The sequence below is a fragment of the Hyla sarda genome, chromosome 1 (assembly GCF_029499605.1).
Source record: "Hyla sarda isolate aHylSar1 chromosome 1, aHylSar1.hap1, whole genome shotgun sequence".
NCBI lineage: Eukaryota > Metazoa > Chordata > Amphibia > Anura > Hylidae > Hyla > Hyla sarda.
Window position 1 is genome coordinate 250,791,886 of NC_079189.1, and position 12,522 is coordinate 250,804,407.

Sequence of the window (12,522 nt, forward strand, 5' to 3'; positions counted from 1 at the left end):
CGTTTTTCTACTTACCCTGCACTGACTAGTAGAGATGAGCCAAGTTACATTGATTCGATTCGTCATGAACTTCTCGGCTTGGCAGTTGCTGACTTTAGCCTGCATAAATGAGTTCAGCTTTCCGGTGCTCCGGTGGGCTGGAAAAGGTGTATACAGTCCTAGTAGAGAGTCTCCAGCCACCGGAGGACCTGAAAACTGAACTAATTTATGCAGGCTAAAGTCAGCAACTGCCGAGCCGCAAGGTTTGTGACGAATTGAATCACTGTAACTTCACTCATCTCTACTGACTAGCTATAGCTGTGTGGTAGCCTGGGGTTATAGGGTATATGGGGTGTAGCTGTGCGGTTACTAAAGGGTGCTTGCTTAACCCTTTCTATTCATGACGCCAGGGTGAGGGCTATTCTCTGTATGCTTGTCCTACCGCCACCCATCCCAAGAGCGATAGGGAGATAGGAAATAATTGATTGTCCACAACCGGAGATTTGCAGAAACTTGTCGGAACTTTTACTGAAGATTTTATGCAATAATGAACAGGAACAGTCCATATAACAAAGTCTATTAGAGCTTGACAAGTGGTTGGGACCTCGTGAGTCTGTTGAGCTTAGGAAGGTAATTGTTGCACTGATCCACTGGATTTAGGGGTTTAGATTCTGTCCAGTAATCACGCTAGCGGGGATTGAGATTTTAATTCACGGTTTAGTTTCAGGCTGAGGCCGGCAGGCTTCTGGCCTAGCTTGTCTTTGTAAGTTGCGCAGATCCGTAAAAATAGTCCGGCATCCACGAGAGCAGCAACCCAAGAGAGCGATAATTGGCTACAGCTCCCTTATATGGGCAGGGGCTGGACTTAAGCTCACTGGTCCATAACAACTGTCAATCTTCTGTATAAAGAGTTATGAGTAAACATGAGACCCAACATACCATAGAGGAATCAACATGAATCACATGACCGAAGGTCCTGTGACCGCATCAAGTTAATTAACATTTATATACATTTTATTCATGTAACACATCAAATTTAAAGGTAAAGAGGCGACTGGGGACTTACTCAGCAGACGGACCTCATCCCTTACTAGGAACTCTGACTTTGGGGACCACCACACAAGGTACAGTATACCATACGGTACCGGGACACCATAGCTGCCATTAATTTCATCAGTAAGTGCATAGATTGTAAGCTAGGGTAGTCAACAATGAACAGTTCTCAAGAGTAGGTATGTTGACATTTGATCAGTAGTGAATGCCCCCTTGACAGTCTACAACATCTTTGCTGTCTGTACAGGGCAAAAATCTGAGCATTTTCACCTGATTGACCAATGGTGACCGCTTAGTTCAAAGTCGATGCATTTATTAGCATATCAGTTGCTGTAACTCATGGCATTGATAGCTAGTGAATCTGTGGAGTGGTGCCTTCATGGATAATGACAGACAAAGTTTTTTGAAGATGCCACATGTGGCCCTTAAACAGGTTCTCTAAGACTTTGATAGGCTGGATTGACCATAAATGTTTGAGTGTTGGGGTTTTCAGTCTCAGGATCCCCTCTGCTGGTGTTTTATACAGAGGCCTTTGAGAAAAAAAAAAGGGAAAGACTGGCAACCACAAAGAATGCCCACCACCACATATACAAATAAATGTAAATATTACTTTATTGGAAAAAGGGAGAGACCATCTTAAAAACACTTAAAAACACAAATTAATATACAGAGAGAAGGGACGTGAACCTACCTCAACCCCCTAACTAACGCTAAATAGCGTGTCGGTAGGAAACTGTCCGCAAAATCAATACAAATAAACCCTGCCAAGTCCACATAAGATGATACAAACAATATAGATAACAAGTAAAGTGAGAAAATGTTTTGTATAAATAATGCCCTCTCACAAAAAAACACCAAGAATGTAACAGAGAAAAAATATATAAATAATGATCCTGAGCAATGATAAATAAAGTACCACTTTACACTTGACAACATTACACCAAAGTGCTAAAAGCAATTTGTATATATGAATAGACTATACTCCTAACTGAAAAAGGAGTGTGCAATACTAAGCAGAAAAAATGAAAAAATCTGAAAAAATATACTCAAGGACTTGGACCCATGGAGGAAATATAAAGGTCCACAGACATAGGACAGTTTCCACTGCGGGATAAGGGGACAACTTGCTCCACGCGCTCTGCCGCCTGCTACGGTGGCTTCCTCAGGAGTCAGGAGTTATACAGAGGCCTGTCTGTACAGATATTGTGCCTGGTACTGCAGCTCACTCCTATTCAAGTGAATAGGACAGTCTGTACTAGTACTAGACACAATTGTCCATATGGAGTAGCTGAAATTAGTGTTGAGCGGCATAGGCCATATTCGAATTCGCGAATATTCGCGAATATATGGATGAATATTCGTCATATATTCGCGAATATTCGCGGTTTATTTTTGCATATGCAAATATTTGCGTATGCGAAAATTAACATATGCGGAAATTTGCATATATGAAAACCTGTACAAGCAAAAACATTCGCATGTGCAAAAATTTGCATATGCAAATTTTCGTATATGCGAAAATTCGCACACCAGTCTCACACAGTAGTATTAGAGCCTTCTTTGCACCACACAAGCTGTAAGCAGAGAGGGATGATCACTGTGATGTTTACTGTGAAAAAAAAAAAAAGAATATTCGTAATTACGAATATATAGTACTATATTCGCGAATATTCGCGAATTCGCGAATATGCGATATTCGCGAATAAAATTCAGATTGCGAATATTCGCGAGCAACACTAGCTGAAATAGATGCAATACATGCAGGAACACTGCAGCCTCTTTATTGTACTGATTTTTCCTGAATTTTGTGTACCCATCAATCAAATGTCAATAGCGTTTCCTATGTATAGGTCATATACCCTTAAAAGGTGTTTTTCAATGATAAACTATTTATAAATGTTTGGCCATTACTGCAGCTGAGTTTCCATTTACTTCAATGGGAGCTGTGCTGCAGTATCTCAGCAGAGCCAGTACACAGTGTATCGAGCTGTGGCTTCTGGCTCCCTACATTGTTTACATCTACAGTAGGTGTCACAGCTCACCTGAACAGCTGATCGTGGGGTTGCCATGTTGCGACTATTTCCCTGGAAAACCCCTTAAAGGGGTACTGAACTTATCAGACACTAATCCCCTATCCACAGGAAGGGGAAAAGTTTGTGTTTGAGGGTTGATCTCCTGTACACAACCTGTCCTACTTACCTGTCCTCGACTCGTTCTGGCCCCCACCTTCCTGGACATGGGCAAGTGATGGCTCTCTCAGCAATACATTGGCCGAGCCTGGATGTCGCTTCAGCCAGTTATTGGCTTAGTGGGCCATCGCTTGCCCACGTCCAGGAAGGTGGGGGCCAGGGCATGCCGAGGATGGGTAAGTAGGATGGCCCCTCAGGAGATCGCAGTGGGCCCCAGCGGTCAGACCTCCCATGATCAGACACTTACCCCCTATCCTGAGGTTAGGGAATAAGTTCAGTTCCCCAGAGTACCCCTTAAAATAATGTATAACATTTTTTTTATTTTAGTTCTGCACTGTTAACGTTTCATTTTATTAATGTAGTGGTGACCATGCTGTTTCCTTTCATATACTTAGATTTGGCATGAACCATGATGGCATTGGTAACGGTTGTGGATCTCGTGGTCAAGAGACAGCCAAACTCATGGCTGCTCATATTACTATGAAGACCAATCCCTTCGTATGGTCAGCTTGCAGTCGGGACTACATCACTAGTTTCTTAGAGTAAGTGACATCATCACATTTGCTATTCCCCCTGTTTAATTTGATGAATGCACAGCTGTATACAGAGGTCTATACAGCAACACTATCAGGAGCAGAGGTGTCACACAGGTTAGAGGGTAGAAATGTAAACTCAAGAGGCTTCACTGATAGGACCATAGAAAAGGAGACCTGTGAGTATGTTAACCCCCTTCTACCAATTTGTTAGGAGACTATATGAGGCTACCACATATGGTGGGTCTGCCAATGCTATGCAACAACAAGGTTTAAAAGGAGAAATATGGCACAACATTTTTACCTTTCCTTCTTCCGGTGCTGCAAAAACTAAAAAAACAAACTTTAACTCACCTTCCTACGTTCACCCGTTGCGCTGATATTGGTGTCCCGGTCCTTTGGTACTGCTCTGCTCCCTGCTTCTTAGGCTAGGAATGTCACACTGCAGCCGCAGCGATGTCCCACCTCAACCGGTGATAGGCTGAGCGCATTGTCGAGCCGAGACTGGACATTGCTACGGCCGGTGATACGATGACTGCAGTGTGACGTTCCGAGCCTAAGAAGCAGGGAGCCGAGCAGCGCCGGAGGACCGGGATGCCGATATCGGCGCAATGGGGTAATGTAGGAAGGTGAGTTAAAGTTTTTGTTTTTGCAGCCCGGGCACAAGGAAAGGTAAATGTTTTGCACTGCATTTCTCCTTTTAACACATTTATTTTTTTATTCAGTACTATATAAAATGGTTTTAGCTGCAAGGCTTTTGACATGGAAAAAGCCATGTCAAAAAACCATAGTTTAACATTATTGGTAGAGATGAGCGAACTTACAGTAAATTCGATTCGTCACGAACTTCTCGGCTCGGCAGTTGATGACTTTTCCTGCGTAAATTAGTTCAGCCTTCAGGTGCTCCGGTGGGCTGGAAAAGGTGGATACATTCCTAGGAAAGAGTCTCTTAGGACTGTATCCACCTTTTCCAGCCCACGGGAGCACCTGAAAGCTGAACTCATTTATGCAGGATAAGTCATCAACTGCCGAGCCGAGAAGTTCGTGACGAATCGAATTTACTGTAAGTTCGCTCATCTCTAATTATTGACTTTCGCAGCATCTAACAGACCCCACTAAGTTATCATGCCTTCTAACTTCTCATGTATTGGGTCAATTGTGTGGAAAAGAAAGCTCAGAAGAAATTTACCATCTGTGTCCACAGTTTTTTTCTTCTGTTTATCTATTTGTAACTAGTTTTAGTGCTCCTATAAAGAATATTTTCAAAAAATATTTTCTAAAAATATTTTCAAAAACTCTACCTAAGTAGAACTGCATTGCACTTAGAAGTGTAAACCACTATGGCAAAATTAAACTATTACACAAAACCTCCAAATACTTGCCCTATAAAATAGTTAAAGCACACTATATATAATTGTCAAATTGTAATTTTATTGAAACACAAAATTCAAAGTAACCCCAAATATCCCCCAATAAAAACATATACACATATGACATAAAATCATGCAGGTGGGGGAACATAGAGTCAACAAATATAAATGCTGATGGTCAGACAATTATATGCACACTGCCCAGACAATATATGAGAACAAGAGAAAATAATGCACTGAATTATAATGCAGTAAGCCTGGCATTGCACAACAGAATTGCACCAATCTCTTAGTTGCAGTAATAGGTATGCAAAAATATGAATATAAATTGCAAATGTGTGCAAACACTAGGCTAGCCTGGTAGCAACATAAACAAACTACAACAATGAAGAATAGATGCAATAGATACAAGCCAAAATGTAGACAATCTGGTAGTGGTATCGTGTTCCCCCACCTCCCCCTCCAACATCTTTGGCCCTGCTTCTAGCAGGCCATCACTCCTTCTCATCTTGCAAGGTGGGGGCCGAAGGGGAACTAAGGACGGGTGAGTTCCCGGGCCCCAAACAGGAGATACTTATGCCCCATCCTGTGGATAAGGGATGAGTTGAGTTCCCCAGAATACCCCTTTAAGGAAAAATGTTATTCACTACTGAAGAATTAGCTCTTTATATATATTTCCCCCATTTTCACATGTTCAAAAGTAACTGGACAAATGAATATAGTTATACGTGTACTTTGTAGTAAGTGGCCCAGATTTACTATGGATGTTGCGCCAAAGTTGCACCCTGATGTGCCAAAAAATTGTCACATGCTTATTCACCAACAAGTGGATGTGCCAAAATTGCAACACTTTTACGAGCTTTACACATTCTTGTGTATTTTTTGTTTTTTATTTAGAAAAAGGGGCATGACACAGACAAACTTGTGAAACTAGATTAAATTTACTAAATCATGCAACATAAATTTTTAGCTGATTTTTGTGCACATTACATCTCAGGACTCGAATTCTGCTAATGAATGGACACCAATTGGAAACCAAACGGACCCCATTAAAATCAATTGGATCTGTCAGCATCAGTTGGTGTTTCTTGTGCAATAGACCATCCAATTTCATTTTTCTGTAGTGAACAGACTTTGTGACAGAGGCCCCAAACAGAGTCTGTGAGTGAACTTAGCCTAAAACAACAGAAAACATGATTAGCAGGCAAACAGATCTAATTAGTAAACAAGCATAAGCCAAAATACTAAATACCACAAAAAAATACAATACAATACAATAATAAATCAATAGCAAATTCCCTCATGTCTGAGTTATCCCATAAGATGCTTTTCCGGGCCTTTAATGCAACTTTCTTCAGTTTTGCCTTCAGTAAGACAGAAGGGCTAAAACTTCTCCTTGAGCAGAACACCAAAAGGTGTGTGGAGTCTCATAGGCCATGCAATTCTTCACTGGGAAAAATATTTAAATCCTACAAATAATCCACCTATGATGTATGCTACCAAATAACATTCAACAAATCCTACAATAAGACACCGTAGACTTAAATAATCAGCAATTAGACAAAAATCTCTATTAAATACACACAAACAACGCATTACATCAAATTCTTAAACTTACGGTAATTAATATGGAATGAACAAAGGACTAAGAAAATCCCACTGGGCAATTCATGAGAAGATCCTGGTGTTTGGCTCCTATAAATACATATGGGGGGGAGTTGAAAATGATCATAAAAACAGGTATGTAACAAAATTGTAGAAGGGGATAAAGTGCAAGTACACAAATTAAATTCCTGTAGATGGAGTAAAACAGTAGCAGCAATTTATATTGCACATCAAGAATTTATTTTATCATTTTTATTTTGTCTTGATGTGAAATATAATTATTGCTTTAAATAGGCAATGCCAGACAGGGATAGGTAGAGGACATATTAAAGAAGCACACTCTGGCATTTAAATTGCAGACTAGGAACTGCAGCCACGGGGAAACCAGCAGGAGGGAGGCCTAAAGGGATACTCCACCCCTAGACATCTTATCCCCTATTCAAAGGATAGGGGATAAGATGTCTGATCGTGGGGGCGGAGTCTATGGGATGGGGCGTGACGTCACACAGGGGCGAAGTCGTGACATCATGGACTTCCGTTCCGGTGGTCGGGACCCAGACCCTCCAGCACTTCCGGAGCAGAAACAGGTGGGTATCCTTTGGATAGGGGATAAGATGTCTAGAGGTGGAGTATCCCTTAAGGAGGAAGCCTGTAGCAAACAGTGGAGAGGGGGAGCACAGAATGGTGTCATGAAGTAAATAGTCTAACATGATAACATGAATAATAACCCAAATATACCACAAAACCAACAAAAGAGCTTCTTAAAGGGTATCACTGATATCAAGTGAAGCATTGTCAAATCAGTTTTGTAGCATTTCACTGAATCTAAGCAGAAAAGATAGTTTGAAACACGTCAGAATCCTGCTACATCTATCTGCGTCCTTAAAAAACATTGGTGACTCATTTTCACTGGCAACCATACAGTACTTGACTATGCCATGACCCCCCTTCATCGTGTATGACAGATGTTGTGCTATGCTTCAGATCATGAACCCTTTCTATTTCATTCTGTTCCTATCATTCTGATAAAGGTTCTTCTAGGTTTCATCTGTCCAAAGAATCTTGTTCCAGAACAGGGCGGATTCTTTAGATGTTGTGCAGCAAAGTCTAATTTGGCCTTTCTGGTCTTGAGTAATACCAGTGATGTACATCTTGAGATAAATAATCTGTATTTACATTCTTGAAGGCGTCTCTTGAGTTTAACTCCTAACTTCTCAAGAGTGTTTTTAGGTTAGATGTTGTGTTTTTTTTTTATGAAGGAAAATCTGCATTATTAACTAGTTGTTTTCTGTGGTCTTCCAGGTCTTTTGGTGTTGCTAAGCTCGCCAGTGCATTCCCCTTTTTCAGGGCCATTTGAAGGAATTTGGGGGCCCCAAGCAAAATAGACACGGAGGCCCCCCTCCACCCCCTCCCCACCTTACGCACGCAAAGCCTGTACACAGTATATATACCATATAAGTGATTATATAAAGGACCATATAGTGATTATATACAGGACCATATAGAGGTATATTCCAGCTGTACACAGGATATATACCCCATATAAGTGATTACAGCTACATGAAGGAACTCACAGGTCACGTCTTTTCTGATCAGCGTTGTCCTCTTTCCTTTTCTTCCCCGTCCGACTCAGACCGCCATGATGTCTTCTTCCAGCCAAAACTTCATCTCTCTTCATCTGCAGAACAAACATCTTAGACTTTGCATTTCTGCAGTGCTCTCCTTAACACTACACAATCTCCTCATCTATAGACCTGTAATAATGCCCCCCTTGGTGTCCCACTCAGTAACAGAGCAGGTTGCCAGATATGTAGGTAGGTCACCATTCCCCAACCATGGTTCCTTCAGCTGTTGCAAAACTACAGCGCCCAGACGACCTCTGGATTTCCGGGTGTGCTGGGAGTCATAGTTTTGCACCCTGGTTGGGAAACACTGATGTAGGTAGTTAGGTAGCCAGCTAGTAGGGCTGCACGATATGGGGAAACTGTGCGATTGCGATTATGGACCCAGATTAACTCCCAGTAGGCAGGTAGTACTACCGAGATTACCCCCTCCCCCCCAGTAGGCAGGTAGTAGCCCCATATTAGAACCCCCTCCCAGAGTAGACAGGTAGTACCCCCAGATTAACCCCCTCCCCCAGTAGGCATGTAGTACCCCCAGATTAACCCCCTCCCCCAGTAGGCATGTAGTACCCCCAGATTAACCACCCCCCCAGTAGGCAGGTAGTACCCCCAGATTAACCCTCTCCCAGTAGGCAGGTAGTACCCCCAGATTACCCCCTTCCCCCCCTGTAGGCAGGTAGTAGCCCCATATTAGAACCCCCCCCCAGTAAGCAGGTAGTACCCCCAGACTAACCCCCTCCCCCAGCAGGCATGTAGTACCCCCAAATTAACCCCCCTCACCCCCAGTAGGAAGGTAGTACCCGCAGATTAACCCCCTCCCCCAGCAGGCATGTAGTACCCCCAGATTAACCCCCCCCCAGTAGGCAGGTAGTGCCCCCATACGGTACCATATGCACTACCTGCCTACTGGGGGGGTAATCTGGGGGTACTACATGCCTGCTGGGGGAGGGGGTTAATCTGGGGGTACTACCTTCCTACTGGGGGTGAGGGGGGTTAATATGGGGGTACTACCTGCCCCCCAGTAGGAAGGTAGTACCCGCAGATTAACCCCCTTCCCCCAGTAGGAAGGTAGTACCCCCAGATTAACCCCCCCCCCTTGTAGGAAGGCAGTACCCCCCAGATTAACCCCCCCCCCCTTGTAGGAAGGTAGTACCCCCCAGATTAACCCCCCCTCCTTAGTAGGAAGGCAGTATCCCCCAGATTAACCCCCCCCCCGTAGGAAGGTAGTACGTCGGTACCCCAGATTAACCACCTCCCCTCCACCCCCCAGACCCAGTAGGCACGTAGTTCAGAACTTGAAATAACATTGCAGTCACTCACTGTCAGAGATAGATATCTAGCAGCACTAAACGCAGCGCGCGGTAATCCAGTGACGGGGCTGTGAGTTCGCGCACCGCGCACCATCACGTGGCACGTCACGCTCGAGGGCCAGCGCAGGAGGTTTTTGGTTTGGTTTGCCTGTCCTCTTGCGACGGGCCTGCTCTTTTTACCCTTTCCTACCTATAACAGCTATTTTTATTGTTTTTGCATAACTTTTTCCTCCTCACCTTCTAAAATCTATTAAAATTTTATTTTTACATCAACAGTTTTGTATATGGGATTATATTTGTGGAGTGATTGCATTGTGAAGATGCCAATTGAAACGACTGGCACTAGATACCTCTAAATGTCAGTCATTATGGGCACTATCAATGTGTAGTTTTAGCTGCAGATAGCAAATGTCTAGTTACTTTTCAAATAGAGGGGGCCATGTGATTGTAGAACACATATATTAAGTATTTCACATGAGTACACCCCTCACATTTTAAGCTTATCACATTTTTATAAATATTTTATTATATCTTTTCATGTGACAATCCTGAAGAAATGACACTCTGCTACAATGTAAAGTGAGTCGACAGCCTGTATAATAGTGTTTAATGTTGTATCCCTTCAAAATAACTTAACACATAGCCATTAATGTCTAAACCTTGGCACCATTATTTTCCAGCACTGCCTTAAACCTCTTGGGCATGGAGTTCACCATAGCTTCACAGTTTGCCACTGGAGTCCTGTTCCACTCCACTATGACAACATCAGATGTTCAATAGGGTTTAGGTCTGGAGACATGCTTAGCCAGTCAATCACCTTTACCCTCAGCTTCTTTAGCAAGACAGTAGTCATCTTGGAGGTTTGTTTGGGGTCGTTATCATGTTACGATATTGCCCTGCAGCCCTGTCTCTGAAGGGAGGGGATCATGCCCTCCTTCAGTATGTCCCATCATTTGGTTTATTGAGGGAACCATGAGTGCCAACATGAAGCTCCCTAGTGGCAACAGCACCCATGAAGACCCAAACCATGACACTCCCACCACCATGCTTTACAGTAAGCAAGACACACTTGACTGGTTGCCACCACATACGCTTGTCACCATCTGAACCAAATATGTTTATCTTGATCTCATCAGACCACAGGACATGGTTCCAGTAATCCACATTTTAGTGCTTCAAGAAACAGCCGACATACGTGCGGTGTATGGTCTGAGCACTGAAAGGCTGACCCACCCCCACACCTCTTCAACCTCTGAAGCAATGCTGGCAGCACTTCTAAATCTATTTCTCAAACACAATTGCACTCATTTGGTTGATCATAGTGAGGCCTGTTGTCAGTGGAACCTGTCCTGTGAAACTACTGTATTGTCTTGCCCACCATTCTGCAGCTCAGTTTCAGGGTCTTGGTCATCTTCTTATAACCTAGACCATCTTTATGTTGAGCAAAAATTCTTTTTTTTTTTTTTTTACAGATCCTCAGGGAGCTCTTTGCCATGAGGTGCCATGTTGAACTTCCAGTGATCAGTATAAGAGAGTGTGAGAGCAATAACACCACATTTAAGACACCTGCTCTCCATTCAAACCTGAGACCTTGTTATCCTAACGAGTCACATGACATCAGGGAGAGACAATGGCTAATTGGGGCCAATTTAGACATTTCTTCTTAGGGATGTACTCACTTTTGTTGCCAAGGTTTACCCATTAATGGCTGTGTTGACTTATTTTGAGAGATACAACATTAAACACTGTTATAGGCTGTGCACTCACTACTTTACATTGTAGCATTTCTTCAGTGTTGTCACATGAAAATATATAATTATACATTTACAAAAAAGTAGTGGTGTACCCACTTATCCGAGATACTGTGTGTCTATATATACATATATGTATACATACAACATAAATTCACACATATCCAAATAAAACTATAGAAAATGTATATATTATATACAACATTAATTAATATATATATATATATATATATATATATATATATATATATATATTGCTTTTGTTTTCTTATGTTGGTAATGCAGCTTTTTCCCACAGTTCTGGATTGGGAGTCTGTTTAAATAATGCTCCTCCACGGCAAGATTTCATTTATCCTACACAAGCTCCAGGACAAGCCTATGATGCGGATGATCAATGTCGTTTCCAGCATGGAATTAAATCCCGCCAGTGTAAATACGGGGTAGAGTCCCTTCCTATTTTGTCTTTCCAGTTTGTTTTGTCATGTTTGTTCATATTTTTTGTCTATTTAGTCTGGTTTCACACACTAGGACAGATTTACAACTGCAAAATGCAACAGAATTCAGAGGCAAACTGCTCAAAAATATTGCCATACATGACTAAATGTCCACATTTTCTTTGTGCTTCTGACACGTATGTGCCTTGTCCAATTTTACATGTATTAATCTGACATAAAGTAATTCAACATATAGGTGGTTTCAACTTAGACTAGATAATGCAAACTGAGGCTGTGTTCACACACCATTTTATTAGGATCACTTTTTTTCAAGAATTTTTGGTTGGTTTTTAGCCATTTTTGGCCTACAGAAAAGGCTAAAGCTGCCCAAAAATGACTATTTTCTGAATTAAATGCCAACATGTGTACCAAAATGTAGAATATTTTATAGACATGCAAGTCCATGGGAGGGGGCGTGGTTCCCCTACAGTACTCATCAGCTGCTGTATGCTCCACAGGAAGATCTTTTTTTATTTTTTATTTCTTCTCTGTCTGACCACAGTGCTCTCTGCTGACACCTCTGTCTGTGTCAGAAACTGTCCAGAGCAGGAGCAAATTCCCATAGCAAACCTATCCTGCTCTGAACAAACCTAGTAGAGAGCTCTGTGGTCAGACA

General features: G+C 42.3%; 2 protein-coding genes and 1 long non-coding RNA gene across 7 annotated transcripts in view; 1 reads left to right on the top strand and 2 right to left on the bottom strand.

The window, feature by feature from the left end:
- Positions 1-1,059, bottom strand: part of LOC130367743 (tyrosine-protein kinase ZAP-70) — a 318,125-nt gene extending 317,066 nt beyond the window's left edge. The window contains exon 1 of the mRNA XM_056570477.1: positions 1,046-1,059. The gene's annotated coding sequence lies outside the window, so the exon portion shown is untranslated. The remainder of the gene's footprint in view (positions 1-1,045) is intronic.
- ADAMTS10 (ADAM metallopeptidase with thrombospondin type 1 motif 10) overlaps positions 1-12,522 on the top strand; it is a 206,800-nt gene that overhangs the window by 117,160 nt on the left and 77,118 nt on the right. Inside the window, exons 12-13 of the mRNA XM_056570437.1 lie at positions 3,617-3,763; positions 11,711-11,852. Of these exons, the coding sequence (XP_056426412.1) occupies positions 3,617-3,763; positions 11,711-11,852 (289 nt within the window). The remainder of the gene's footprint in view (positions 1-3,616; positions 3,764-11,710; positions 11,853-12,522) is intronic.
- LOC130367766 (uncharacterized) overlaps positions 5,177-12,522 on the bottom strand; it is a 57,444-nt gene continuing 50,098 nt past the window's right edge. For all 5 annotated transcript variants that reach the window (XR_008892166.1, XR_008892167.1, XR_008892170.1 and 2 more), the window contains 3 exons: positions 8,304-8,407; positions 6,743-6,819; positions 5,177-6,300 (listed from right to left, as the gene is read on the bottom strand). This is a non-coding gene — a long non-coding RNA (uncharacterized LOC130367766). The remainder of the gene's footprint in view (positions 6,301-6,742; positions 6,820-8,303; positions 8,408-12,522) is intronic.